Source organism: Oscarella lobularis, chromosome 18 (genome assembly GCF_947507565.1).
Source record: "Oscarella lobularis chromosome 18, ooOscLobu1.1, whole genome shotgun sequence".
In the NCBI taxonomy this organism is placed as follows: domain Eukaryota; kingdom Metazoa; phylum Porifera; class Homoscleromorpha; order Homosclerophorida; family Oscarellidae; genus Oscarella; species Oscarella lobularis.
Genome location: NC_089192.1, coordinates 2,226,152 through 2,252,381, shown reverse-complemented (window position 1 = coordinate 2,252,381; position 26,230 = coordinate 2,226,152). Strand labels below are relative to the sequence as shown.

At 43.7% G+C, this 26,230-nt stretch overlaps 6 protein-coding genes and 2 long non-coding RNA genes across 10 annotated transcripts; 5 read left to right on the top strand and 3 right to left on the bottom strand.

Moving 5' to 3' along the window:
* Nucleotides 1–698: 698 nt before the first annotated feature.
* Nucleotides 699–2,755, bottom strand: LOC136197634 (ADAMTS-like protein 1). Its single transcript, XM_065987445.1, has 9 exons — nucleotides 2,711–2,755; nucleotides 2,515–2,653; nucleotides 2,248–2,453; nucleotides 1,850–2,194; nucleotides 1,482–1,793; nucleotides 1,374–1,430; nucleotides 1,183–1,312; nucleotides 1,039–1,117; nucleotides 699–991 (listed from the first exon to the last, which is right to left on the bottom strand). Exons 4-9 carry the CDS (start codon nucleotides 2,157–2,159, stop codon nucleotides 839–841), a joined length of 1,041 nt encoding a protein of 346 aa, XP_065843517.1. The 5' UTR covers nucleotides 2,160–2,194; nucleotides 2,248–2,453; nucleotides 2,515–2,653; nucleotides 2,711–2,755; the 3' UTR covers nucleotides 699–838.
* Nucleotides 2,756–2,808: 53 nt separating this feature from the next.
* Nucleotides 2,809–5,066, bottom strand: LOC136198183 (immunoglobulin superfamily member 10-like). The gene is made up of 10 exons (XM_065988090.1): nucleotides 4,730–5,066; nucleotides 4,516–4,676; nucleotides 4,338–4,390; nucleotides 4,196–4,287; nucleotides 4,077–4,136; nucleotides 3,890–4,022; nucleotides 3,657–3,829; nucleotides 3,244–3,597; nucleotides 2,873–3,184; nucleotides 2,809–2,819 (listed from the first exon to the last, which is right to left on the bottom strand). Exons 4-10 carry the CDS (start codon nucleotides 4,254–4,256, stop codon nucleotides 2,809–2,811), a joined length of 1,104 nt encoding a protein of 367 aa, XP_065844162.1. The 5' UTR covers nucleotides 4,257–4,287; nucleotides 4,338–4,390; nucleotides 4,516–4,676; nucleotides 4,730–5,066.
* A 1,169-nt stretch (nucleotides 5,067–6,235) lies between these two features.
* On the bottom strand, nucleotides 6,236–8,200 carry LOC136197633 (uncharacterized). Of its 2 annotated transcripts, none has more exons than XM_065987444.1 (2): nucleotides 7,723–8,200; nucleotides 6,236–7,675 (listed from the first exon to the last, which is right to left on the bottom strand). In XM_065987444.1, exon 2 carries the CDS (start codon nucleotides 7,458–7,460, stop codon nucleotides 6,303–6,305), a length of 1,158 nt encoding a protein of 385 aa, XP_065843516.1. In that variant the 5' UTR covers nucleotides 7,461–7,675; nucleotides 7,723–8,200; the 3' UTR covers nucleotides 6,236–6,302. The 2 variants fall into 2 exon arrangements, with proteins under 2 accessions (XP_065843516.1, XP_065843515.1); XM_065987443.1 differs by having other exon boundaries at nucleotides 7,732–8,200.
* A 171-nt stretch (nucleotides 8,201–8,371) lies between these two features.
* On the top strand, nucleotides 8,372–13,477 carry LOC136197632 (insulin receptor-like). Its single transcript, XM_065987441.1, has 18 exons — nucleotides 8,372–8,494; nucleotides 9,006–9,738; nucleotides 10,012–10,196; nucleotides 10,245–10,649; nucleotides 10,708–10,839; nucleotides 10,896–11,155; nucleotides 11,213–11,279; nucleotides 11,357–11,418; nucleotides 11,482–11,891; nucleotides 11,993–12,191; nucleotides 12,248–12,312; nucleotides 12,358–12,484; nucleotides 12,541–12,653; nucleotides 12,718–12,773; nucleotides 12,826–12,882; nucleotides 12,928–13,000; nucleotides 13,069–13,209; nucleotides 13,263–13,477. The coding sequence occupies exons 1-18, from the start codon at nucleotides 8,416–8,418 to the stop codon at nucleotides 13,369–13,371; spliced, it is 3,273 nt and encodes a 1,090-aa protein (XP_065843513.1). The 5' UTR covers nucleotides 8,372–8,415; the 3' UTR covers nucleotides 13,372–13,477.
* A 1,332-nt stretch (nucleotides 13,478–14,809) lies between these two features.
* Nucleotides 14,810–16,304, top strand: LOC136197782 (CMP-N-acetylneuraminate-beta-galactosamide-alpha-2,3-sialyltransferase 1-like). Of its 2 annotated transcripts, XM_065987609.1 has the most exons (7): nucleotides 14,810–15,087; nucleotides 15,184–15,296; nucleotides 15,353–15,558; nucleotides 15,610–15,683; nucleotides 15,744–15,796; nucleotides 15,872–15,994; nucleotides 16,056–16,304. In XM_065987609.1, the coding sequence occupies exons 1-7, from the start codon at nucleotides 14,868–14,870 to the stop codon at nucleotides 16,236–16,238; spliced, it is 972 nt and encodes a 323-aa protein (XP_065843681.1). In that variant the 5' UTR covers nucleotides 14,810–14,867; the 3' UTR covers nucleotides 16,239–16,304. The 2 variants fall into 2 exon arrangements, with proteins under 2 accessions (XP_065843681.1, XP_065843680.1); XM_065987608.1 differs by having other exon boundaries at nucleotides 15,610–15,796.
* Nucleotides 16,305–16,713: 409 nt separating this feature from the next.
* Nucleotides 16,714–17,991, top strand: LOC136197783 (gamma-butyrobetaine dioxygenase-like). Its single transcript, XM_065987610.1, has 6 exons — nucleotides 16,714–16,717; nucleotides 16,852–16,911; nucleotides 16,968–17,040; nucleotides 17,110–17,215; nucleotides 17,275–17,477; nucleotides 17,537–17,991. The coding sequence occupies exons 4-6, from the start codon at nucleotides 17,117–17,119 to the stop codon at nucleotides 17,847–17,849; spliced, it is 615 nt and encodes a 204-aa protein (XP_065843682.1). The 5' UTR covers nucleotides 16,714–16,717; nucleotides 16,852–16,911; nucleotides 16,968–17,040; nucleotides 17,110–17,116; the 3' UTR covers nucleotides 17,850–17,991.
* Nucleotides 17,992–23,123: 5,132 nt separating this feature from the next.
* On the top strand, nucleotides 23,124–23,681 carry LOC136198237 (uncharacterized). Its single transcript, XR_010672701.1, has 2 exons — nucleotides 23,124–23,435; nucleotides 23,491–23,681. It is a non-coding gene; the product is annotated as an uncharacterized lncRNA (long non-coding RNA).
* Nucleotides 23,682–24,099: 418 nt separating this feature from the next.
* Nucleotides 24,100–26,078, top strand: LOC136198236 (uncharacterized). Its single transcript, XR_010672700.1, has 4 exons — nucleotides 24,100–24,238; nucleotides 24,316–24,472; nucleotides 24,648–25,727; nucleotides 25,784–26,078. It is a non-coding gene; the product is annotated as an uncharacterized lncRNA (long non-coding RNA).
* The last annotated feature ends 152 nt before the right edge of the window (nucleotides 26,079–26,230 follow it).

Sequence of the window (26,230 nt, the reverse complement as noted above, 5' to 3'; positions counted from 1 at the left end):
AAGACTTGAGGCGCCTCAAAAGCCCTGTCAAAATGTAGGCATTTAGTGCACCGTCACACAGAATAATGCAGACGGGTCGCGAGCTTTATGTTACCCTTCGCAATGCGAAAATCCGTTCGCAGGACCCGTTAGGGAGCCTCACTTTTTCGAAAAAGGCAGCATGTAGAGAAGCTGCTTTGGAAGGCCAATCCGCATGAGTGAAGCGCGCCTTGCGAAAATACTCAGTCAAAACGTTTGCCTTTTCTTACAGCATTACCCGGATAAGTACACAAAGTATAAATATGTATTATTATCACGCGACCACGTGGAAGAAACATGAATAAATTTATTTCAATCATCCACTTCCTCGCACGTACGTCACACGACAGTGCAATGGGATTCAAGGAACTCGTTTGGCGACAATTGTTTTCACTCGATTCTTTGAACGGATGGCTGCAAACCAATAGACCTAACCGTAAAATCTAGTGTCACCTAAAAAAACGAATACAACTACAACAACAACAGCCCATTACATATCACGTGAAACGCCAAAAAGGCTTAACCAAGTAAATGTAGTTTGAAAGGCATTCCACTATAGCCAAACCATGTCTTGCAAAAAAATTCAGCCAAAAGGCCCACTCTTCGACGACCAAGAAGAATTACTCTATTTACTCATCGTGCACCAGTACCGTTCAGTAAAAACTGAAAGGAGCATTGAATGCGTATCTGAAGTGAATATATTTTTGTATGGGTATCACTATGAGCGGCGCGTAAAGGCAAGTGACTACACTTTACGCAAACGCACGTATATTAAAATTTAAATTTACGACAAAAGTCACCGCAAATGAAAGATGCTTTTTCAGCTTTCGTCTCCGTAGCACCTGAATTCGTTACAACGTCTATGGCGAAGAGGCTTTTCACTCGCACTACAGCCCTCAGCCTTTTCAAGTGTACAAGGGTTGACACACTCAACTTTTCGCCTCTGCTTTCCCCTTCCACAAACGTTTGAGCACTGAGAACAAACCATGAATGAATGATAACAAAGAAAGAAGAATCCACCTTAGACCAATTAAAAGCAATCCATGACGGCTTAGAAGTAGACTTATTTCCTCTACAAAACCACTTCTTAACAGTAGCACTACAAATGAATATAATTTAGGAATTAACCGTAAGGCTTTTATTTAATTAAAACGAAATCGTTACCCATCCAAGCAAGGCTCAGGATTGCATGTCACTCTTATGGACATCGGTCGACGAAGTTCACTGCACTCATTGTCGTCTACTTTAAAGTTAGTAATCGAAATTCGACATTCACTAGTAATCAGACGCTTTCCTAGAAAACAACTCGAAGATAAAAGGCGGATACGTCACAAACTTCGGCTCTAAAAGAGTACCTCGGCCGCATTCGCGAGAGCAAGGAAGATACTTCCTCACCCACTTTCTCTCAAGAGCTAAAATCAGCGGTGCACAATTGAACAATAAAATCAACTATTTAAACTCACATTCTACTTCCAAGAAAACGGACCGTCGATCTTCTCCAACCATGTTTGATGTCACACACTCGTAGACGTCCGAATCAATTTTAGCAACGTTGCTAATAATTAAACATCCGGACGCATCAGTTGTAAATCTTCCTCCAAAAACGACCGGAGAACCGTTGCGGAACCATCGGTACGAAGGAGGTGGTGATGCTCGCGTGATTACACACTGCATCGCCACCGAGTCAGCGGGTCGAGCCATTAAATAGAACTCAAAAGGACGTTTAATTAATTGGCGATTCCGAAACGTTCTCAGTTCAACAATCTTTGGAGGCACTTAATTAAGAGAATAATTACTAAACAACTTAACCAACTGGTCAAGATTTCTCTACCGTATATTGTTATTGCGGAAACAACTCGATCTTTTCCGACGGAATTATTAGCTATCGTCTCGACCAGACCTTGATCATGGTAGCTCACGTTAGTGATTCGTAATGTACCATTTTCAAAAACATGATATCTATCGAGCGATTCACCGGGCCTCAGTGTCGTGCCGTTGTCAAAATCAAACGTCCACGTAATTTTCGGCTCAGGATAACCCTTAGCTAGAACGGCATCAACGTAAAGGATACGCCCCTCAACCCCAAAGAGGCTGTGTCCGAGATCATAGCGATTGTAAAGTGACGACATGCCGAGCGGCATGGGAGGCTGAAGAGGGAGTCGAAATCTGGGCGCAACTACATTGAGGAAACAATATAACATCATCACCCCAAAACGACTATTTGCTCACCTAGGCAAAAGGATTCGTTACTGATTCTTATGCGTAAAGGTTTTGGAAGCCCCAGGCAGGAAAAGTCGTCGGCAATCGTCTTCGACTTGTTTCCGAGTACCAGGTCTTCTGTCGTAAGTGAACACTCAACGGAACGTGTCTGAAAATTTTCGCAAGGTCTCCGATGCTGGGCACGCGTAAGCCATGCACTTGACGTCCAAACGACCCTGTAAAATACCCAACACAAAGTTACAGGTGCCACGTGTGCCACTGCAATAGGTCATTTACTCAGTTTTAAGGCAACGAAATCGATTACATGGAACTGGTGGAAAAAACGGTTTCTCGAGTCCTGCCACGATGCATCTGTCATCGACAGCAGGTTGCTTTGTACGTCTCTCCACACATTTAGAAACGGTAACTCTTAGGCCTTTCAAAAAAAGACTAAGATCACGAAATACGTCGCGACATACATGCATATATCTACCGGAGGATCCACAGGTTTCGCTGCAAACTGACTCAGTCCTTATCCATCTACAGTTTAAAAGCACTTAGTCTGTATGATTTAGAAACGCTGTCAACAACCTACTCGTAATCTAGGTAAACCAATCGTTAGTCTTAAACGTCTTACACTAGCGTGCAGCCTTACCGACGACAGAGACTTTTGTGTAGGCGCGCGCCGTTCCTCCCATTGTCCTAGCGACGACTCCATAGGTGCCCTTTTCTCCTTTTTGCACTCCATCTATCACCAATGTCCCATTTGCCAAAACAGAAAACTTTATTGACGATTCGTTTTGCTTCAACTTGAATCCTCTAGACGTCGTCCAAACAATATTTGCATGACTAACGGGTCGCATTAATTCAGCTCGAATCAAAAGACGAGAGCCAGCGTGTACAATGACGTCAGCACCAACATCGGTCTCGCTTCCAGAAGCGACCGGAGTCTTAAAGAACGGTTGTTCTAGGCATGAGAAACGTAGAGTTGAAACCAATTCGAGAGCCAATACAAACAAACGTTACCGACAACAGTGACCGACGTCTTAGCATAATCAGTTCCGGCGACGTTTGAAGCCATAGCCCCATAAAATCCTTCGTCGTTCAGCTGCACTTCGTAAATAACCAGTGATCCATTATTCATCGCGATAATTCTATTAGAATTGCGAAGCTTATCAGTTGCACCGACGACCGTCGTTCCGTTAGGAAGAGTCCACGTGAGAGTCGGAATAGGATAGCCCTTCTTGACGATAGCATCTATTCTTAGACTATGGCCACGACGAATATAGATGCTCTCGCCGGCACTGCAAACGACATCCACAGAGGGAATAGGTGCTGAAAACTTTCGCTCTTTGTGCGAGCGATAAAACGTTGGAGGAACTTAAAAGAAGATAAGATGAGCGCGATTTGTTAGAGACAGTATACAAAAATATTCATACTGCAAGGCTTTCCGCACGGTCGTTGAGAAGACGGTTTTACCTCACTCGAGCACCGACCATCCGGCACACGTATCATTCGACGGCCGTCGTCGTGCAATTGTTCACAGTAGACATCACGTGACTGAAGACCGTCGCAAACGGCGGAGCACGAGCCAAAGCTTCCTGTCACCCATCTTCAGCAAACAGGAGAGAACAATATAACTGAATTAAACTAAAGGACTCAGTAGTCTTACTCTCTTGGACACGGTCTTCGATTGCACGGTATGACAGGAGGCATCTCCGGTTTCGTTTCATTGTTACAGTAGAAAAGAGCGGCAGCAGTCGACGACGTCATGTTCTTACAGTAGACCATAGAAAGCTTGATACCTAGGGTGGGAAATCCAGCATAATTGTTCGGCACATGAAATAGAATATGCCTACCGTGTTCCCCGCAAACAGAGACACAAGACCCCATTGCAACGTGCCAGACATATTCTCCGCCTGTGAGACAAAAAAATAGACTACTGTCAACGAATCCGGCGTTGAGCTTCCTGCGGTACCTTCAGAGACGACGGCGCCAAGAGACAAAAGAAAGAAACCAAAACAGATGAAAGCTCTCATATCACTCTGTGCAGTCGTATACGAAGAAGACCTAAACGCAACGTCTTATATACACGGCGAGCCCGTCCAATAATAGCCTACGGTTGCGCAAGACGAGAACGAACACCAACTGCTTCTTCGGTAAACGGTCAGGTCTAACAAAGTAATGACATTTTGAGAACCGCAATACAAATGCAACGGTACTTTGATGACTAATTGCTGTGTCATCTCGTCGAGCTATAACTAATGGCAAAACGCAATTACCCCACTATGCACAAACCTGTAATTGCGTCGCATGCAGTGCACGTGCAACGACGAGAAAGAATATTTCGCAAGACTGCAACATGATCCTGGTGTGGTCGCGGCAAATGACACTGCTGCCGGGCGCGGTGCGGAAGGACCACCGAAGAATGAAGTGACGTTCTTAGAAGTCAGCCGTCCCTGCATGGGAAGGAGATAACTCATCACTGCAGTTTGCTTATATGTATGGATACTTCGGTGCTTCGTTGTTTCAGTTCGAATTCCTCAAGTCGGCGGTGTAGTAGCAGCAGCTCAACTGCTTCATACCCCAGTATGACTTCTCCTTCTCGGCCAGCAATGCGCTTCTACTGACACGTCATCAATTCACAAGTAGCTTCATCAGGGTATGGGTTAGGATTTCGGATTGTATGACCAATCAATCGGTCATCTTGCTGTCGCAAACGAACGACATTGCGACGCCGTGCCGCCAGCTAGAACCGTAACGTCCGGTCATGTATATTCAAGTTCGGTAGAAGAAAGAGCGCGGTTCTTCGAACAATATGGTCTAGCGGTTTCTACTAGCTGTACGGCACAAGCAGACACGATTTCTGCATTGTGCCAACAGACTAGATCATCCGACGTACGCAGATCGAAGATGTAGCCTCCTCTGACAGGAAACCATCAACGGCTTCACGCCCTCTAAAGGAATGCGCTTTATGCAGATGCATTACCAATACAAAGAAGCCTACTCAGTAGAGCACGTGACCGTCCACGACAGCGTCATCCCTTCCCAAACGAAGTCGAGTTTAAACACGCTCCTTTGAAGTGACGTCAGAGTAGAAAAAAAACGAGAGACATCTCTTTCAGTCATCTACTCTCTCGTGAAAAAAAAGAAGAAGAGAGGCCTTGTCATAACCACTTATGCTGTGAAGTTATGCATTGAAACCGCCAAGACTTAGTAAAATCAAAACGCTGCCGGGCAACGTTGACCACGACCACAGAGTCATTGAAGTGCCGCCGCCGAAGTCGATAGTCATTTACCATTTCTCGATTTTGAACGTCATTATCTATGCCAGAGAAGAGGATCTTTTTTTTAGCATTCAGCTGGCCGCGGTCAGATCATAGCCACGATCTGTCTCCACGTCATCTTGGTGATGACGACTGCAATCAGGCTTCAAGATACGACAAGACGTTCCGTCCAGCGGCCGTTAGATCGCACCCTAGAAACCCGGATAGAAAACGACACGACCCCCGGATGTAGGACATGTAACTTCAATCCGATTTCCACGTCGTTCTTCAGCTTCATCGTCTATATCAGACTAAAGATGGGCCTATCGAAAAACTTTTTTTTATGTCGACTATTCGGTTCCTTCGTTCTTTTTCTAACTTACACGTTGGGCTCGCTCATTTCCGTCTCATACGATTTCCAGACTTTCTGTTCGTCAAAAAGCACTTCGAGAAGACATTCAACGTCGCGCTCGACGTTGATGTCACACGAGAAGCCGTCCTCTCGCTGTGGTGAGTAAGCTTTCACTTTTCATATGTCGACTAACAATAACAGTATTACTAAAAATTAAAAGGGAAATTAGTTATTGTGTCGTTCTGTCTGTGGACTTGGCCTTCATAATGGAGTTACAAGGACGGGAGGGAGTTGTGCATCTAGCGGAGTCTTACTTGGATACTAGCAACATTCATTTTGTACTAGAGGAAAATAAGATAGGATTAACAAATAGAAAATAGCCAAATGGTACACGGACCGTTGTATTTCTCTATATAGTTTGACATTCGTCAAAGTGATTCTCTACTAGCTAAGATTAGAATCGTCGGCTATGTATAATTCGGTGTCGTATAAAAAGTGTTGTCACAGGAGGAGTAAAGAGAACTCCCGTCTGTAAATATTGGAGTCATTTCCTCAACTAAAGCCGGGTGACTGCTAGTTGAATCAATGTCGACGTCTCGTTCGCGAGAACAGCAACGACAGGTATTGAAAATCTTTCGCCAGCACGTCATTGCCAATAAGGTGAATAGTAAAGGATTAACCATGGCAACGGAAAGAAGAGAAAAATTGGAAACTGTACCCAAATAGGTAGTGTAGTCATTGTGGAGAAACCCCTCAAGGTCGCCGGTATTCCAAACAAGGAGAGAATTCCAGACGAGCTGCACCAAAACGAGCGGAACGGAAACGAAAACTGTCGTCATAATGGTCCAACCGAGTCGACTTCGAAACTGAGTTTCCTTCGCTTTCCTTGTGTAGTAAACGACAGAAACGATGGTCGTGTAAAGACAAGTCACAGCTATGACGACAAAAAAGTAACAAACGATGGTCACAATATCTCTATAGAAGGAAAACCGATGAGCTGAAGGAGCCATGTCGTTTGCCCAGCAGACGTGCCAGTCTAAAAACGAGCGTCCACCAATTTCGATCAAGGTGACATCTCGACGATTCGTTATCGTCATCAAAGTAGCATAGGTTATAGATAAAAGCCAGTTGACAGATAAAATCACGGCGATGGGACGACGATTCGATGTGTTCCTAAATGAATCACGGCAACAGAAGCAGCCGACTATTTCTTTGAATCCAATACTTGCTATCGTCATCGACAAAAGAGCCGTCATTGCGCTCGAGATGTTCGAAAAGACGTAGGAAACGTAGCAGAGTCTCTTCATCGTTGTCGTCGCTTCGTCGCACCAATGAACCACCAGTCGTGCATTTGCGAGAAATAAGACCTTTCCAATTGCGAGAACCAAGTCGGAAGCTGCCATGTTAATGAGGAGAACAGAAAGTGATGACGTACGATAATGAGACGTCTTGCATCTCGCTGCAATTACAAGAGCATTGAAGAATGCAGCCAAGATTGCAAGCGTCCACAGAGACTCTTCGATTCCAGGCCTGATCACTGTCGTGTATTTCAACTCGGAAAATCTCGCCGTCGAATCAGTCACTAGGGATGAACAAAAAGACGTACCGTTGTCGTCAGCCTTCATTGTAGCAAGGCACTGAGAGCAGCTAAAGTAGATATACCCAACTGAGTATATGGGTATATGTACTTTAGGGAAGAGCGTTAGGAGAAAGCGTGACAAACTAAATGCAGCAATCAAAACTAAAATTTCCACTAAGAAATAGAAAGTAAAGTTGACACCATGCAATAATAATTAAATTTAGACTGAGTCGAATATTGAATCACTCTATGCAGTCCTTGCTAAATGGGAGTAAAACGACAAATTCGAAAAAAGAGCAAATCGTTACCATCAGGACCTTTCTTAAGAAGCTCAAGGCAAAAATTGACTGCGTAGAAGATCTGACTAGCCCCAGATCACAGCAGAGACGTCGTTTTCAACAAGGAACGCTAATTGTATCCGGGAACATTAATCAAGATGGCTTCTCAATACGTAATTCGTCGATTCCGGCGAATCAGACGTTCGATACGTCCACTGAGAGTGACGACCTCTTCTAGGAGATAGTTATAATCTTCTGCGTGAGGCCATCTTGGCTCCAGGTCTCAACACAACCCCGGAATCGTAAAACGCCAACCCATAACCCTTTCCGTATGGCACTAGACGATGATCTGTCGATTTGTCTAAGGTTCTCGCACTCTGAGCGAGGGTTCAAGCACTTCGTTCTGTTGTTGAACTGTTTGTAGAGAAGCAGTAAGTGAACTTCCGAGAGGTTTACTTTCCGTTAGGGTAACTTCCTTTTTTTGACTTCATCTCTTTGTGTCATTTGGACATGTGTCCCTCCTCCTCATTCTAGATTCTTCTTAGTTTCCTGTAAAATAATCGCACGCTCCGTCATTTGAGATCATGCGTCGTTCGCTTCTTTGAAACATTAATTTATTCGCGATAGCATATTGTTGATATACTGGTTCCTGAACCCAGAATCAGGCCTGTTTTAGTAAGAAACGTCCCGGATTGCACGGAAAGTGTCTCTCTGTCGCTCGTCATGCGGATGCTATCTTTTTTTCTCCTAACCCTTTCTGATTTGCTCACTTTCTCCAACGCTATGGCAAAGGACTCGAATGGTATCGATAATTATAGACTCTAGATAGTGTCAATCGCGGAACCGTCCGATCGAGTCTTTCTGCTTTCTAAGCGACCAATTATAGTTGGCGCAATTCTTTGTGCGCGTTCGTCATCTGTATAGCAGAGTTTCACAAACGCGAGGAACGGCTGGCCCACTCCGCGCGGTGACGATGTTGCGCGCTTAGTTGGCTTCTATAGTCGTTGCGAGTCATTTTGACTTCGAATACCCTTTAGAAAGTTCATCGTGGTGCGCGATCTCCGTTTCGATTCTCTGTCTTTAGCAGTGCAGTCCACGTATATCGGTGCACAAAGATTATGCGGTTACGGCGTACGTGGTAGAGGTCGGCCCATTAATTATGGTGCGGACGTAGGAGGGCTATTTATAGCGACCATGTTGCTCTTCGCTTCCCTGTGCTTCTCTTTCGATTTGTGCGTGGATGGATATATATATATATATATATCACTAGCTGAATTAAAACAATAGAAGGTCATACACTTCTTCTTTCTTAGGAAAAGTTTGCAAGGAAGACCTCTTCGACTTGAGAACTCGTTTAAGTGTCAAAAGGCTAAATCAGAAAAACTGCACAACAATCGACGGATCACTTTATATTGACGGTCTAGAGCCGGTCAATTGCTCGAACAGCGGTCCTCTTGCCTTGGAAACCGTTACAAATATTACGGGATATTTGTTGATTAAAAATCTCTCTGACAGTTACCAAAGATTTGCGCAACTGTTACCAAATCTTCGCTTTATAGGGGGTAAATGCGGCAGTGCGTACGATAACTATACCTTCATTCTTAAAAATAACCATTATCTGGAAACCTTTGGTCTCAACAAATCGATCACGTTGGAGAACGGCTGCGCTCACGACACCGGTAACGTTAAGTTGAAAGATGACTTTTCTTCAGTGCTGACAAAGGCGACAACTGAGTATTCAAGCAACTGCTCCTCATGTTCTCTTTTGAATCATTTCTACTGTCCACCGTTGCGGTGTTGCGGCTCATATTCTGTGTCCAATGAATTGGATTTGGCACAGGTCAAAGATTGCTTCGAGATTGAAAACAATTTCATCTTTTCTGGTAATTGGAGTGATGAGCAGATGCCGAAACTGGAGCAGGCCTTCGGTCGGCTTAGGAAAATTCACGGATATCTTGTCATAGCCCACACACGAAGACTGAAAAGTTTGTCTTTTTTAAAGAGTTTGGTTTCAATCGGCGAAACGAAAGTGAAATGGAACGGCAAGTGAGTTAAAAACATAGAGAGCAAATGCAGCACGTTCGTCCTTGTTTATCCTAACCTCGATTATCTGAGCACGGATGACAGCGACAAGTCATAAAGTGAAAGGCGTACTTGCGTTTCATTTTGTTAGCGTTGTTGTCAGGGCGACAGTTGTGCTCAGTAATCGAGGTCCGACTGTGAGTACAATAAATACTTCCTACACTCTTGATTAGGGTTACTAATTCAATAATTCTCATTGTAGACTTAGTTTCAATTAGGCAACTTTTTTTCTTTTAGGTATCACTTTGCCTTGATTGATAATAGCCATCTCATGCATTTGTGGGACAACGCCAACCAAAGCATTGTTAATGCTACTGCTGCATTAGTTCACGGAAATCCTTTTCTTTGCAAATCAGATTACAATATGCTAGTGCGAGAAAAACAATATCCTGACGGGGAAGGCAACTCTCTTGTCGGAGAGTGTAAGTCTACATGCTCTGCCTTCTAATTATATATAAAATTTGTCGTAGGTAACTGGTCATTTGCTAAAAGCCGGCTTTCAATAAATCGTAGGTTTGAGACCTTTTTAGAAGTTGAGTGGAAACAAACATTCAAAAATGAAAATGGCTACCGGTATCTCGGAACTGAGCTTTTCTACGCTGAAGTCACCAGCAAAACCACAAATATTATAACGACAACTTGTCCTTCTTCTCTTGAAGACATTTTACGAAAAAATTCGATTCAGCCACGCTCGCATCAGAGTTTATATATTTCTGAAAACGCATCAAAAAAGAAAATTTTTGGTTTGACGTCTGGTCGTTATTACGCAGTTTATGTTCGATCTAGCGTCTTATCGTTGGATAAAGCGTTGGAAAACGCTTCAAAACAACTGTTTGACTGTTCAGGTGTCGAAATTTTCTCTACCAAAACATCAGGTCTATATCAGTACTGTGTTTGAATAATTCATTTTCTTGTATCTTGGTCTCTCGTTAGTTTTGCCTCCAATTTTTGAGCCGCTTAACAATACAAATACGACATGTTCCTCAATCGCTTGGAGCATTGCTCAAAAGCCTAAAAAAGTTCCTACTGCATATTACTTCGAAATACGGCATGAACTTCCTAAAGGTAAATGCCTACAATTTCTGCTACACTCGCATGTTTTATATGATGGCTTTTTTAAGTTAAACAATATGAAGATTATAGTGATACTGCTCCCGTTTCTACTGACATGCGTTCTTTGGAATCTAAGCTAGAGCGTAGAAGCACGTGCCCTTGCATGGATTACTTCAAAGCCTCGCATGAGAAAGGCAGCAATGGCACGTTTACACAAATTTTCACTCGCTGCGAAAATGGCAACGCCTCCGATTTCTTAAATCCGGTGTTGAACAGCGATACCTTTTCTGTCACGAACGTTTCAAATTGTTTATTATACCACGTTAGAGTAAGTGTTTCAATAGCATGCATCATTTTGTTTCATTCACTATTTTTCATTATTTAGGCAAAAGTTGAAAGCGGAGGCAAATGCAGTATTTGGAGCGAAGAATTGACAGTGTTTCCTACAATCTGTAGGTCGTACACCGCCCTTTGAAATAATTCAATTTAATGAAACCGAATTTGTTTCTTTACCTTTCCTTCTTCCTAGGTTCTGATGAGGTTCAGAAGGAGATGTTTGTCAGTGTCACGTTCTACACAAAAAACGCCTCGGTACACTTTAATTAATTAATTAATTATCTTCCCTGTTTATTTCAAGCTAAATTGTTGTTTTAGCTCGTTGTCAATTGGACCGATCCTGTCACGTCTCTTTGCAACAATAAATTGTACGAAATCGAGGTTTCTGGCAGATTTAGTGCCTTGGCATTTACATCAAGTCTTTTATCTTGCTCGCCAAGTAATCAGATCTACACCTGCAAATTGATTATGTCACCTGGAAATGATAAGCGTCGCCTTGAATTTAAGCTCAACTCTACGTCTTGTCCGCCTTCACGACTTCGTATCAAAGTATTATACTATTTTAACGGAGAAAGAGCAGAAATATCATTTTCTGTCCACGTTGCCATATCTACAACAGAGTCTTCCAATTTACTGACGCATCAAATTGCTACTGCTATTGGTAGTTTTAGTTTAATTATCACAGCTTTGGTCGCCTGTTCCTGCCTGTGGAGAATGAAAGCAAAAAGGTCATATTAATAATAAGTTCGGTTTATATATCTTCTGTGCATTGCCACCAGCGCTGGTTACTCAAGCTTTAACTTAGAATTTATTAGTGTTTTTACTTCAGGAGGCGCGAGCTAAAAGCAATAAGAGATTACTTTCCCGAGGGTTATTTTGACAAATCGGGCACCTACAAGCCAGATGAGTGGGAGATTGATCGCAAGAGCCTCAACGTTGGGAAGTTATTGGGTGAAGGAGCATTTGGTGAAGTTTATAAGGGAAGTCTGGAAAAACAAGGTTGTGATTCCAAGCCTGTTGCTATAAAGGTATAGTTTTAATTAAAGTCGTTTTATTGCACCTAATGGAAAATGGTTTCCTTCAGGGCTTAAAGCCTAATTCAAAGCCTTTTGAACGATGTCTTTTTCTGAAAGAAGCTTCTGTTATGAAGTATTTGAAGCTAGTGCCACAACTTGAATATAATTTTTTCTTTAGAAATTTTGTTTGCGATTACATTGTTTGTTTGATTGGGATAGTTTCGAAAGGCAACCCGGTTTACGTTGTTATCGAACTAATGGAAAATGGAGATTTGAAATCGTATCTTCGTTTATTAAGGCCAACAGTAAGTCAAAGGAATGATTTTATTAGTAGTATTATTCTCAAGAAATTTTAAATCAGAGCGAATCGTCCTTGTGTACCTCCTATCCTTTCTCTGAAAAGGCGATTCTCACTATGGCCGCCGAAATTGCTTCAGGGATGGCCTACCTAGCCGAGAAAAAAATAGTGCACAGGCCAGGATTTCATAGCCGGTTATATATTACTGTATAATAATAATATCTGTGCTGTTGACTGCAGGGATTTGGCAGCGAGAAACTGCATGGTGTCATCTGACAAAGTGGTCAAGATAGGAGGCACGTGTCTTAAACTAATAAGAGTACTTGAACTAAGCAGGCTGTTCTCCAGATTTCGGAATGGCACGTGACATCCAACTCGAGGATTACTACAGAAAACACGGAAGAGGCACTAAATAGGTTTTGCGAGTTCCTTTCATTGTGTATGTTGCAGGTCCAATGCCCATTCGTTGGATGGCGCCGGAATCGCTTCGCGATGGTATTTTTACTCACTGTTCGGACGTTTGGTAAAAAGGATTATAAAAATAAATGAATGATGAAAATGTATACTATGTCATTCCGGTTGGATTTACAGGTCATACGGTGTTGTTTTGTGGGAAATTGCCGCACTCGGAGCATTACCTTACACCGGCATGTCAAACGAAGACGTCATCTCGTTTATTGGAAAAAGAAAACAGCTCCACTTCGGTGATTGGCCGGACTGGCCAGAAGTTCTGTAAGCAAAATTCTTCCTAAGTACATTATATTCATGCGATTCACCTCTGACAGGAAGCGCATAATGAGGCGATGCTGGGATTACGAACCCCTGTCGCGTCCAACGTTCTTCGACATTCTTCTTGTTCTTCCACCGCTTCAGGGATGCGAAGTGGCCATATGACTCACGTTCAAAGGTACTCACTCCTCTATGAACCTGTGCAGTTACATTTTTGACTAGCAAAAGACTTACACATTTGACGATCTAAATAAAAGCGTTTTGTAGAGTAGTGAAGGCTATTACTTTTCTGATATCATGAGAAAAGTGCTACTTAGAGCCTTTAGTACGCCACAAGTAATCACAAAGATTTAGCATTCCGAGCCCCGTCATGCAAAAAATAAAAAAATCGAAAATAGTGAGCCGACCACAACAGTTGTACAGGGTAGCAAACGCAGTTTGCGAGCCCGTATAACGGCGAGGGAGGCTCTCTCAAGCGTGATGTCTGTGCGTCACGCTATTGTGACGTCACTTAGGAAAAACGCTTACTTTGTTAAGTGCATGCGCGAAATGGGGCCCAAAACGGTGACCCGAAAAAGGCGATTTACGGCGCGAATAAAAAGTTTTTTCTTTGATGAACGGAAAAAATGCTTAAAAAACCCTGTTTCAAATTGATCTGTGCTATTTTCCGTTTTGAAAATGCGCTGAGAAACCGAAACGACTCTTTCTGATTGTCACGCTCTGACGTCACAATCAATCGTATCCACTCATGTACAGTATATGCGTGGGTATGTACGCGTGTAACAGTAAATACTGTATGACCTGCACATACAAACTTTGAAAGCCAGTATCCGAGAGAGTCATCAGAGTAATTAGGATCCTAAACATGAGCCCTATGTATGTACATACAGTATGTGTGTAGGTCTGAGCTCTGTAGGACTGTGACGTATGTACAAACATACAGTATGATAATAACGTGAATTTTTATGACGTCACATTATCTAAGGCGCTCGCGTACTGTAAGCGGTGGGAGGCTATGCATGATGGTCAGCAGGCCATCACTCTCTAGTAATACTGTTACGAAGAGATATCGCATGGGTACGTCAGACGTCATGCCTTACATGTCCGAATGGTACCATAACAACAGCCGAAGGAGCATCTGATGAGTCGATGTGCATTCCTAACTGCACTAATAACTGCATCTACGGATTCAGATGTGATGGATGCCGGTGTATTTCGCGCTACAAGGTGTGCGACTTGACGCAAGATTGCTTCGACGGTTCTGACGAACAGCATTGTGATTCCTGCGAGGGCTTCTTCTGCCCTGCCGATTTTCTTCTATATCAACGCATTTGCACGTCTTCATTTGCAGCAGTGGCGGAAATCAAAGAAGTAGTGAGCATGGGAGATGATAAGACGATGATGGTATGCGACGTGAAAGAAGTTCTCTAGAGTGCCAATAGCACGAACGTCACCAGTGTGAACGACGGTCATTTTTATCTTGGATCAAAGGCGGTGGCGTGTCACTGCCCTTCTTTTCAAGCATCCATGGTTGAAGCTGGCAACCAATATACATGCTCCCCTAAGCACGTGACCGAGGCGGGCACGTAACCACTAGCGCACGCCTGTTTCATATCCCTCTCTACAAATCCGTGCTCGAATCGGCGGTTTCTATCGAGCGAATGAAACTTAAATTAGGATTATTGAAGAATCTCACTCTTTTCCTAACGTATCTCATCTTCTTTCTTTTTCTAACGCGTTCGTTCGACTCGCTCCTTCGCGTCTCGTACGAATATCGCAATGCGCGTACTCGCTGTCCATCGAACGACACTTGGAAAGAACATTCGGCAACCAGACAGCCGTTTTCGGCACGTCAAGAAGCGATGTCAACTCCTTACTGTGGTGATTGTAATGTAGAACAGAAGACCGTGTCCTGAATATCTAATATCTATAGTCTCTCTTTCTCTTTTTCTTTCCCCTTTTGTCCACTATACATAGGTCGGATATCAACTCGTTCCAAGTGGTTCTGCGAACGATACAGTGAGACTGTCAAGGCATTTTGGTCTCGTGACGATCCGCCTATATCAAAAGAATCCATGAATGCAATAAGGGTGGAGACACATCTATTTTGCTCTGTTTGCGAAATGTAGTAGTAATCGATTATTAGGATACGAGAATCGATTACGTTTTCACGGAATTTAAATTACGTCAAATAACGGCAATGGTATTCAAAAGGATATTGAGCAACGACATTTTCGGTCGATGGAGATCGCAGAAAAATGGAAGCCTTTCATGTGCAGTCGTCGGCAACTCCGATAATTTATTGGGATCGAACTACGGTTCTATTATCGATAGCCATGACGTCGTCATCAGGTAAGCAATACTCTCATAGCATGAATTAATTATATACGTATACGTATATAGAATGAATGCGGCTTTGACGGAGGGATACGAGAAGGACGTTGGCGCAAAGACGACTTTTCAGTCGCTCTATTCTCGTATAGGGACATTGTATCAAAAACCCAATCGATTACTCGTTATTCCTTGTGCTCTTCAAGAAATCAAGTTCGCCGGACTGGCGCCTTCGATAATCGATGTACATCCATGTGAGGTAAGAGTCATTATTGTCTCTCTAATAGTCTATTAAATAATATATATATATATATATATGTTTATGGATTTTTAGGTTTATCTAATTCATCCGGACTTTTATCGTTCTCTAATGGAAACATGGTTAAGGCCTACGTCTGGGCAAAAGTTATCCAGCGGAATTATTCTTCAATTGTTTGCCGTTCACGTTTGCAATAAGGTCTCTAGAGTATTACAGTAATTAGACGTCACGTGTTATTTTTCTCAATTAATTAACGTAGGTGGACGTGTTTGGGTTTGGAGTAAATAAGAAAGGTGAGTATAAGCACTACTTTTATTCAAAGGCAGATAAGAATCTCAACGAATCGCATTCCTATCATGATTTTCAATCTGAAGCAGAGCTTCGTCAGAAATTAGCTGATGAGGGAATAATTACAGTTTATCCGGGCGCCGTTTCTAATTAAATATAGCAATGACGTATGTGTGAACCATGCATGACCTGCAGCCTTCAAAGATGCACATGCCAATTATTTTACTATGCCAAGCACGAAGTCACGCGACGGAATCTCGCGCTCCCATTGGTTGGCAAGGCGCAGATCTCCCTAAGGTTTCTTAGATCCTCATGAACTGCAGAACAAAGCCCGGATAATCTCAAATGTTATCCTTTCGTCGCTTTGTTGCGCTATCGATTGAATACGCGCGTCGTCTTGCTGTAGGCACGGTCACTCGGCACTCAAGCTACATAGTCTCAGTCCGATCAGCGCCCGATAAACGAGAAGTGACGATCGAAGACGAGACAAGACGCTCGTATCCCCTCCCTTATGCCTACATCTGGGAAGAGAGACAAAGAAAAACGTCGTCACTAGCCAGAGACGACGTCGACAGCAGCAGCAGTCGATTGCAACGTCGATGGACTGATGACGTCATCGTCTCAGATGTACAAGTGAGTAGAGATCGATCGCAAGTCACCGTTGTTTGGTCGTCTGGCGATCGAACGACGCTCACTATCGACTGGTTGATGCGTAACTGGAATTCGCCTGGTGACTTCGTAGCTAGTAAGCGATGTTTTTGGGGTAGCGAATATTGCGGTGAAAACATTTTCAAATTTCAATTTCGTCGTCTGCTCGACGACAATCGGTACCTAATCGAATTTGTATCGAAATTGGGTTCGCATGGGATGGTAATATTGGAAGGAGCAAAAGCCCAACCGAATGAATTGGTTGAATTGGGGAAGCGATTGGGTGGAAGCAAGTGCACAAGCTACGGGTATGATAATTAAGAATACAAACCTACTTTGATGATGTTTAGATAGACCTAAAATCTTTATACTTTTAGTCATCTCATGACCGTTGAGTCGACTAACAATCCTTCGAATCTTGCTTACACATCGGGAAGACTGACTCTTCACGTCGATCTTTCGACTGTGAACTATTCGCCAGAGGTAAGCAAAAAGAAACATTCTCCTTCGCTTTATGACAAACTTCACTTCTCCCCATGCAGTTTCAAATGTTTCACTGCATTCGCCAGGTGTCCGGCTCCCATGCCGGATCAGGATGGTATTGCGATGGATTTGCCGCGGCCCATCACCTGGAAAGAGAATTTCCCGAGTCGTTTCGCATCCTAAGCGAATACGACTGCTACAATCGCGACGTCGGAAGCGATTACGTTGACTTTGACAATATCTTTTGGCGTCCTGTCTTTAAGTAATCATCATCACTCGACAACAGTGCACATGTTTACTGTATACGATTCCTTTTCTTAGACTTGATCGATTTGGAGAGTTGGAACGGATTTTTATCAATAATCACTTGCGAGGTGATCGATTTTCGGTCAAGGTAAAAGATTCGCTCTTTTCTTGGTACGAGGCGTACTATCGCTTCATGCGTCTTCTGCACGATCGGCGCCGCTTTCTCGTTCCAGTCAAACTTCGTCCCGGTGAGATAATCGTTTTTGATAATTTGCGCGTTTTGCACGGAAGATCGGAGTTTGAGTTACGATACGATGAGAAGCGGCATCTTGAGCTCATCTATTGTGATAGAGACTTGGTTTATGCTAATGCTAGGTTGTTGGCATAACACACAAACCTTGCATGGCTTCTTTATAGCCTGTCGGTTTTTCTCATATAGTTATTTACAGTCTCTTGACTACTTTTGTTGACAATTACATGTATATTTGCTGTCGAGACTGCAGCCCCTCACAATAAACTACATACATGTACGGTAGCGCATCTACTGTCTGACATTTTTAATCTTTTTGAGTTTACACTATCGGCCGCCTTTTTGTACCAGAATGCTTTGTATTTTTAATTAAAGAGAAGCGGTCGATTACGTTGTTCCTTGTGGCTTTTTCTCTCTTTTGCATGCAGCGTCAATCTGAGGACTTCAGAGACAAGGCTTATTCTCTTGTGTGGCTCATTCATTCATTCATTCTTTGACGTGACTACTCGAATAAATGCCCGTATGTAGTAGAGTAAGCCGCATTTTGGGAAAAACGGCCAAAACCTCTTTACCCTACAATTTCTCAAGCCACTTATCGTAGAAATGCCCGTATGCCGTTTTTAAGAAAAAACGGTAGACGGCGTTTTCACACCGCATACGGGAGTTCTCCCAGCTAAAAGACCCAACTAACACGACGACCGTAAGCGTCACTCATTTCTTCAAAATTCATTTTAAGATGAAAATGCGCAGCACAGCGAAAAGCAAAACGCGCCAAGTCACTAATTGAATAAAAAAGCTAAGCAACAAATCCAAAATTTGCTCCAGGCAGAGCTGCGTTTGCGGCAACGGTTCATCGGTAAATACCAAAGAGTCGACGTCATCAACAATTGGAGCACAGGAAATCTTACCTCCTCACCAGTAGTAGGAAAGAGAAAGTCAAATTCGGGCAAGGAAGCGACTGGAGCCCCACGTCTCTGAATGTCAATTCCGGATGTCCAAATAGCACACACGCTCTTTTCACACGAAAAATGAAACAAGAGCAGCGAAACACAACAAGGCCAGGAGAAATTTTTACTTGTAGTCACTGGGTTTCTTCAAGTTTTGCGAATGTGAATTAGCAAATGATAGTTCAGTCATACAGAGTGTTGGCTATAATAAATATATGTATGCATGGGACATGTTTGAAGTAAATCGAATAACATAAGCATATATGGCGCGATGGCTGCTCTTTTCCCGGGAGTATATAAATACATGCATAATGAGGCTGTCGCCCTCTTACCTTTGCTCCAAGCCTGGAGAAAGCAAATTTCAAGCTGTGCATATCTAAATTCAGCAGGATGAACACGCGGCACTTTCAGGTTTCAAGAAGTCTCGTCTCTTTCCTTCACTCTTCGGAGAATCTTTGTCTAGTTTCTTTCCTGCGTTTTCTTCAAGACGCCGCCGCCCTAAAGCTACAGAATCTGCGTACCGTAGACTTATATCTGCCAGACGATCTTTGGCGGGTCTACTTCCTTCAGGACAACACTATATAGGTAAACGCGAGAGGTGACGCCGTAGTTGAGACTCTTGCGAAAGGTGCAATGAAACTGTTTATCTGCGCTGGTTTTCTTTTGCTGTTTTTACATTCTTCTTCAGGCTTTCTTTGGGGAAGGAGGAGGAGAAGAAGGCCGCCACCGCCTCTACCTAGAGGATGCGCCAGCTTGAATGCGCCTTACAACGGTCGGATTGGCTCTTCTAGTAAAGGTCACGGTGCCACTGTATCTGTACACTGCAATCAAGGTTACAGGCTATACGGTAACGGTCGCCTCAAATGTACAGATGGTGTCTGGTCTCCCTCCCTACCAACATGCGTCGACGTAAACGAATGCAAGAGCGGTACGCATGACTGCTCCAACAGTGCGCAATGCGTGAACATTGACGGCGGGTTTCAATGTAAATGCGATACAGGGTATGACCTGTACAATAATGGAAAGGCTTGCACACAGCGCTGCCCAGCCGGATGCGTTCACGGATCGTGTAGAATGACAAAAGCGTCCAATGGCCCTGCCTTGCCAGAATACAAATGCGACTGCATGCCTAAGTGGAGTAGCACTTCTTGCAACCAAGCGATTTGTAGCGAAAGATGTACAAACGGTCAATGTCTTAGACCAGATGACTGTTCTTGCGATAACGGATGGACAGGTGCTTCTTGTGACATAGCTATATGTTCTCGAGGATGTAAGCACGGTAGGTGCGAGAGCCCAGAATCATGTAATTGCGACACCGGTTGGAAAGGAGGCACCTGCGACGAGCCCATTTGTTCAAAAAAATGCGAGAACGGCGGAGTCTGTGAAGCACCAGACACGTGTAACTGCAAGGAGACAGATTGGGAAGGAGACACTTGCAGGAAACCGGTATGCAAAAACATTTGTCAAAACGGCGGAACGTGTGTCGCACCTTCTACCTGTGACTGCGTCGATGGATATACAGGAAGTCAATGCAAAATCAAGACGTGCAAGGATATAGACGCTCCTGATAATGGCCTCGTCACCTGCTCGACTTTCAACAAGCAACAGGTCTGCAACATTTTTTGCAATGATGCATACGGCTTTAACCATAAACCGGACAATCCGTTTGTGTGCGGTGTGAACGGCGTGTGGTCTCATGAAGAACGTCAGGACACAATTCCGGAATGCATCAAAGCTGATCCACTAGGAATCTTTGTGCCTGTCGAAAGTAAATTTGAGTACCCTGGTGACTGTGAAAGCCTGTCTCCAGACGAAAGGTCAAAAATCTCGAGTATGGCTATGCAGTCTTTGCTCGAGAGGCTTTGTCCTTGCAATGAGATCACTATCACCAACAGTGAAGAAGTTGAGTGTGGTGCTGGCGCGGGAAGACGTAGACGCCAAGTCGGGGGCAAAATAAGCAGCGTCGCCATTGTTGTCGTGAAATTTCGTCTTGAAGCGTCTAAAGACTCTAGAAGAATTCTAAATTCGAAATTTTGCAACTCTACTTGCAGAGCTGCGGTAGGAAAACTTGTAGGTGCCGTGCGTGCTGCTGCAGCAAAACTTGTCACCTCTGTCGAAGAGGATCCTCTCAGCGTGGAAATCAATGGAGTCACTCTCAAATCAAGTGACGTGACAACAAGCAAAATTCAAGCTAGCTGTAACAATCCTGGTCAAATCAAGATTGGTACTCGCTGTTTTATGTGCAGCAAGGGAAACCACATCCGCGAGGGAAAATGTGAACCATGTCCTCTTCACACGTATCAGGATGCAGAAGGGAAGACCGAATGCATCTCTTGCCCAAATAGAACTCAAACTCTCTGGAAGGGCTCCAAATCATTAGAAAAATGTCTTCGACCATGTCAACGTGGTACGTACTCTTACAACGGCCTGCATCCTTGCACTCCATGCTCCATGCATTCATACCAGCCGGAAGAAGGACAGACGTCATGTCTTACATGTCCAGATGGTCCCATAACCACAGCCGAAGGAGCATCTAATGAGTCGATGTGCGGTCGACCATGTCAACGTGGAACGTACTCTTACAACGGCATGCATCCTTGCACTCCATGCCCCACGCATTTGTACCAGCCGGAAGAAGGACAGACTTCATGCCTTACATGTCCGGATGGTACCATAACCACAGCCGAAGGAGCATCTAATGAGTCGATGTGCGTTCGACAATGTCTTCGTGGCACGTACTCTGACAACGGCCTGCATCCTTGCACTCCATGCCCCACGCATTTGTACCAGCCGGAAGAGGGACAGACATCATGCCTTACATGTCCGAATGGTACCATAACCACAGCCGAAGGAGCATCTGATGAGTCGATGTGCATTCCTAACTGCACTAATAACTGCATCTACGGATTCAGATGTGATGGATGCCGGTGTATTTCGCGCTACAAGGTGTGCGACTTGACGCAAGATTGCTTCGACGGTTCTGACGAACAGCATTGTGATTCCTGCGATGGCTTCTTCTGCCTTGCCGATTTTCTTCTATATCAACGCATTTGCACGTCTTCATTTGCAGCAGTGGCGGAAATCAAAGAAGTAGTGAGCATGGGAGATGATAAGACGATGATGGAATGCGACGTGAAAGAAGTTCTCTACAGCGCCAATAGCACCAACGTCACCAGTGTGAACGACGGTCATTTTTATCTTGGATCAAAGGCGGTGGCGTGTCACTGCCCTTCTGTTCAAGCATCCATGGTTGAAGCTGGCAACCAATACATGCTCACTGGGCACAAAAATCAGGACGGTGCCCTTATTGTCAGCCACCACGGCATTTTTAAGCCATGGAGAAATGATACTCAATCCGAAATTTCTGAAGCAATTTCTCTAGTGAAGAATGGAAACTGCTCGCTCACTTACGGCTGAGACGAATAAACAGGAGAAGGCTGCAACTAAGCAAAATAACAGAAACTCTAGCGCTCTTACGCTGGAATCTTTTTCTTAAAAACCACTTTCCCAGAAATAGATTGATTCACATCTCACTATCGCTATGCCCCAAATAGCGTAGAAACAACACACACAAGTTGGTTATAGCGCAAGCTCTGTGCGCTTTCTAGGTGATATGATAAATGCCTCGTTTGTAACGTTTCTATACAAGGGGATTGAGTCGTCGAAACAGGACAAAGGAGTGACCAAAAGACTGCCATAAAGAAACTTGAGAGAATCTAACTCCATAGTAAGTTCCCTGATACCGTCTTAGTGTCATCTGACTACACGTTTTAAAACTGCTTCTAAGGAGAATGGCTTCCTCTTTTATACGAGACCAACTTTAACCGCAGTTTATCACAACATCTTCTCATTTTAGATTAGGCATGTTAAATCTCAAAAAGTCTTTTTCCAGTTCCTCAGATCTAAGGGACATCCTCTTCTTAGTTTTATTCAAAGACCCTTAGCGAAACGAGGAACTTCCCCGCATTGACGTCAGTGCATAACATTAGAATGCAAATCAGTTCATCGTGTACATTTTTGTGACCTCGCGAGAGCACTTAGACAATTACCAGTCTCTATCTGTAAATAAATATTCATTTTCTTCGACTCAGTTCCTGCATTTGCTCTCACGAGATGACGAAGATGCATGGACCCGAGGAAGTTATAAGTTTTATGCATGCATTGACGTCAATGCGGAGGAAGTTGTTCCCGCTAAAGGTCTTCGAAGAAAAATGAGACGAGGTTAGACCTACTGAAAACACGAAGTCGCGGATTGCGCGTGCACGACTTTTGAGAATAAACTCTTTTCTAAAATAAGAATATGACGTATTGCAATTGCGCGGTTAGAGTTGGTATCCGCGGAAGCTAGTACAGCATAAACAAGGAAACCATTCCTATTGAATACGTCATTACGGTTCGAGGTTAGTATCCGGCAGTACAGTATATAAGAACTTCACTCACTTCGATTGCCTGAAGACCTCTCATATCATTTATGGCAACACTAATAATCTTTGCGGCCTTTGTTGCCTGTTCTCTTCTACTTTCAACTTACGCTGTCCCGATCAATCTGGTGGAAGAAATGTTTCACCACAATACGACTAGAAAATTGACGCCTTCGTCGAACTCAGAGATTTTGCTCCCAAAGATCAATAAGAGGTCAAGGCAGAGGGGCATCATGATCTACACAGTTGGGGTCACAAACGAGATCAATACAGACGAAATAAAATTTAAAAAACGTGAAATAGACAATCAAAAAAAGACACTGATTAATCGCCTTAATTTGGATCGACGCAGCACCGTATGATATTTACGAGTATAAACGTTCTACGCTAAATTGTGAGTATTTCATGTAGGGTATAGGACAACACCAACTGCGTGGATTTTTCAATCGACCTAATTGATGTGCGCCCGTCTCGGTGCCGCTAAGGCTGCAGTGCCTTGCGAAGACGTGAAAACTAAGACTATTTCTAGAAAGCATACTAGTAATCAAACTATTTGAATACTACATGTCTAATATGAAATCGGGGATCTATGCACAAATTAATCGCTTTTAGCAGCGAGTGTGACCTAAAGAGCATCTAAACTCTGCTGACGTACAACGCGACGTAGGCCTATTCTATAGCCTTCATGTCGTTGACAGCCTGTAATCAAATAATATAATTAAGTCCCTGTCGCTGCTGCCACTGTCTCTGTCACTCTCATTGTAACTGTCAGACAGGCTCGTTTATATATTAATTAATTAGAGTAGGTGAAAGCGTGGACGTGCGCGAGATCTTCTTTCTCTACGAGTAGTAACGCTACATACCTCGTCTTGCTTGCCTTCCCGAGCCACGAAAACGAGTCCACACCCGACTGTTCTTAGTTGTAGACCCCATTGATGGTTCTGACTCATCAGCAACAGTATCTAAGTATCAGAATTATCCTCTTGAGTCGTGTAAGCAACAGAGAAGCTCTCTAGCATCCGGGACTGCATTTTCACGAAAACACTGTTGAGTCCCCAGAATCTCTTTTTTGCGAAGCGATCCTTCGTCGTTCGGAGCTCTCACATAGCCAGACGATATCCTACGTGCAAGAAACAGCGTCTATGCGCCGCGAAACCAGGTAATGCGGCGTACCTTTTAAGGGATTCTTGAAGCCCGTATTGGGAGAGCATTAACGCCGATTTTCTCGTCGTCAAGAGACTGTGCAGACTCGCAATCGTAGCAACTACCAAAAAAAGTACTCCAGCCGTACATTGTGTCCCGCTTCAGTTCGAATTTGGGCCAGAATCGGCATTATTGGGCGCAGATCCCGTCCTCACGACGAGACGTTGCTAAGTGACCGAAAAGAATTAAGGTACGGATTTCACTTAGTCAGATCGAAATCGCTGATCGCAGTCGCGCAAATTGAGAGCTACAGTAAGAATATAGAGAGCGATAGCCAACGCTCTCATGTAAGAATATAGAGAGCGAAGGCCACACTCTCGTGTAAGACTACATATCAAGGAGGCAACTAATTACGACATTTTCAGATGGAATAAAGTCGGAAGAGAAGACTTAGGACAATTGTGTCGAAGTCGTCTCTCGCGAGGACTCCGCGCGATTCGCAATTAATCTATGGCTACAAATTCCGCACAAAAGCAGACATCTCTGAGCTGAGAAAGCGAGCAGAGAGTTATAACTGCGCTTTCAAGTGGCTCCCGCTGTCTTTTTGCAGTTCCTCGATATCCTCTGACTGTTTACCTTTGCTCCCAGCCGAGAGGCATACCAAAGCGAACCCGTACGACAGAAGAAGATAACGCAATGTTGATGTAGGCAGCCGTAGTGACGAAGCAAGAGTCAAATTCGGGCGAGGACGCGGCTGAAAGCCCATGTCGAGTTTCTGACAGTAAATCCCGGATACACATGCTAAGGGAGAATCAAACCAGAAACCGAAACAAAAGAGCCGAGACTATATATAGAAAATATATACGTAGCCACTAGGTTTCTTTACGTCACAGCCTCTCTCTATATGCGCGTGACCTGGTGGGCGTAGCCTCTGCTGACGTGTCACGTTAGGAAGAGTGGGCGAGATAACGTATGCACTGACGTCATTGCGGGGAAGTCACTCTTCCTCTACTAAAATTATTTTTCTGAGTATCAGTGACATGACGCAGGCAGTGACGTCAATGCAAGGAAGTCATTCGTTTCCTCTAAAGGTATTTTGAATAAAACGAGTAGAGGATATCCGTTGGATTGCACGTGCACTCAGGCTAGTGTCCGGTAGTATACAGTATATAAGAATTTCACGCATTTCGGTAGCCTCAGAATATCCTATCATTTATTGGCATGGCAAGACTGGTCATCTTTGCGGCGCTTGTTGCCTTTTCTCTACTACTTCCAACACACGCCAGTCCAATCAATGTGGAAGAGATGTTGCCTCTCAATCGGACTACACTATCGGCTCCCCATTCGCACTCACAGAAATCGCCCTTAGAGGTCTCTTTGCAGTTGGAATTACTAACGACATAAATGTTGAGGAAGTGAAAGAATTGATAGGAAAACGTGAAATAGGAATTGACAATCAAAACAAGAAACTGAGTAACCGCTTGCAGTTGGATCAACGCAACAACGTAAGGCATTAACAAATAGCAAAAGTTTTAGTCTATATTGTGAGTATTTCATGAAGGCTATCAGACGATACCGACGCAGTGGATTTCTCTACCGACATCACAGTCATGTGTGACCCAGTGCCTGTGAAAACTAAGAGTATTGTCTGGAATGCATACTAGCAATCTAACTATAGTGAATACATGTCTTTGATGAAGTAACCTAAAGACAAACTTAGCCTTGCTCAAAAGCTTCTTTTTATAAACCTGTCAATCCATCAATTATTCCCTGTCACTGCTGTCACTGTCACTGTCACTCTCATTGTAACTGTCAGACAGGCTCGTTTATATATTAATTAATTAGAGAAGGTGAAAGCATAGACGTTTGCGAGATCTTCTTTCTCTACGAGTAGTAACGCTACATACCTCGTCTTGCTTACCTTCCCGAGCCACGAAAACGAGTCCACACCCGACTGTTCTTAGGTGTAGACCCCATTGATGGTTCTGACTCATCAGCAACGGTATCT

Bases quoted from the DNA above. Each gene is read 5' to 3' on its own strand.
- LOC136197634 (XM_065987445.1), bottom strand. From the start codon at position 2,159: ATGCCGCTCGGCATGTCGTCACTTTACAATCGCTATGATCTCGGACAC. The intron at 1,313-1,373 runs GTACTCTTTTAG...GTTGTTTTCTAG, and splicing joins CTCTCGCGAATGCGGCCGAG to GAAAGCGTCTGATTACTAGT. The intron at 992-1,038 runs GTGGATTCTTCT...GTTTGTTCTCAG, and splicing joins TTGCTTTTAATTGGTCTAAG to TGCTCAAACGTTTGTGGAAG.
- LOC136198183 (XM_065988090.1), bottom strand. From the start codon at position 4,256: ATGAGAGCTTTCATCTGTTTTGGTTTCTTTCTTTTGTCTCTTGGCGCC. The intron at 4,023-4,076 runs GTAGGCATATTC...TTCCCACCCTAG, and splicing joins CTCTGTTTGCGGGGAACACG to GTATCAAGCTTTCTATGGTC. The intron at 3,830-3,889 runs GTAAGACTACTG...TGTTTGCTGAAG, and splicing joins CGAAGACCGTGTCCAAGAGA to ATGGGTGACAGGAAGCTTTG.
- LOC136197633 (XM_065987444.1), bottom strand. From the start codon at position 7,460: ATGAAGGCTGACGACAACGGTACGTCTTTTTGTTCATCCCTAGTGACT.
- LOC136197632 (XM_065987441.1), top strand. From the start codon at position 8,416: ATGCGGATGCTATCTTTTTTTCTCCTAACCCTTTCTGATTTGCTCACT. The intron at 9,739-10,011 runs GTGAGTTAAAAA...TTTTTCTTTTAG, and splicing joins AAAGTGAAATGGAACGGCAA to GTATCACTTTGCCTTGATTG. The intron at 13,001-13,068 runs GTAAAAAGGATT...TTGGATTTACAG, and splicing joins ACTCACTGTTCGGACGTTTG to GTCATACGGTGTTGTTTTGT.
- LOC136197782 (XM_065987608.1), top strand. From the start codon at position 14,868: ATGAAACTTAAATTAGGATTATTGAAGAATCTCACTCTTTTCCTAACG. The intron at 15,559-15,609 runs GTAAGCAATACT...ATACGTATATAG, and splicing joins AGCCATGACGTCGTCATCAG to AATGAATGCGGCTTTGACGG. The intron at 15,995-16,055 runs GTCTCTAGAGTA...TAATTAACGTAG, and splicing joins CCGTTCACGTTTGCAATAAG to GTGGACGTGTTTGGGTTTGG.
- LOC136197783 (XM_065987610.1), top strand. From the start codon at position 17,117: ATGACCGTTGAGTCGACTAACAATCCTTCGAATCTTGCTTACACATCG. The intron at 17,216-17,274 runs GTAAGCAAAAAG...CTCCCCATGCAG, and splicing joins CTGTGAACTATTCGCCAGAG to TTTCAAATGTTTCACTGCAT. The intron at 17,478-17,536 runs GTAATCATCATC...TCCTTTTCTTAG, and splicing joins TTTTGGCGTCCTGTCTTTAA to ACTTGATCGATTTGGAGAGT.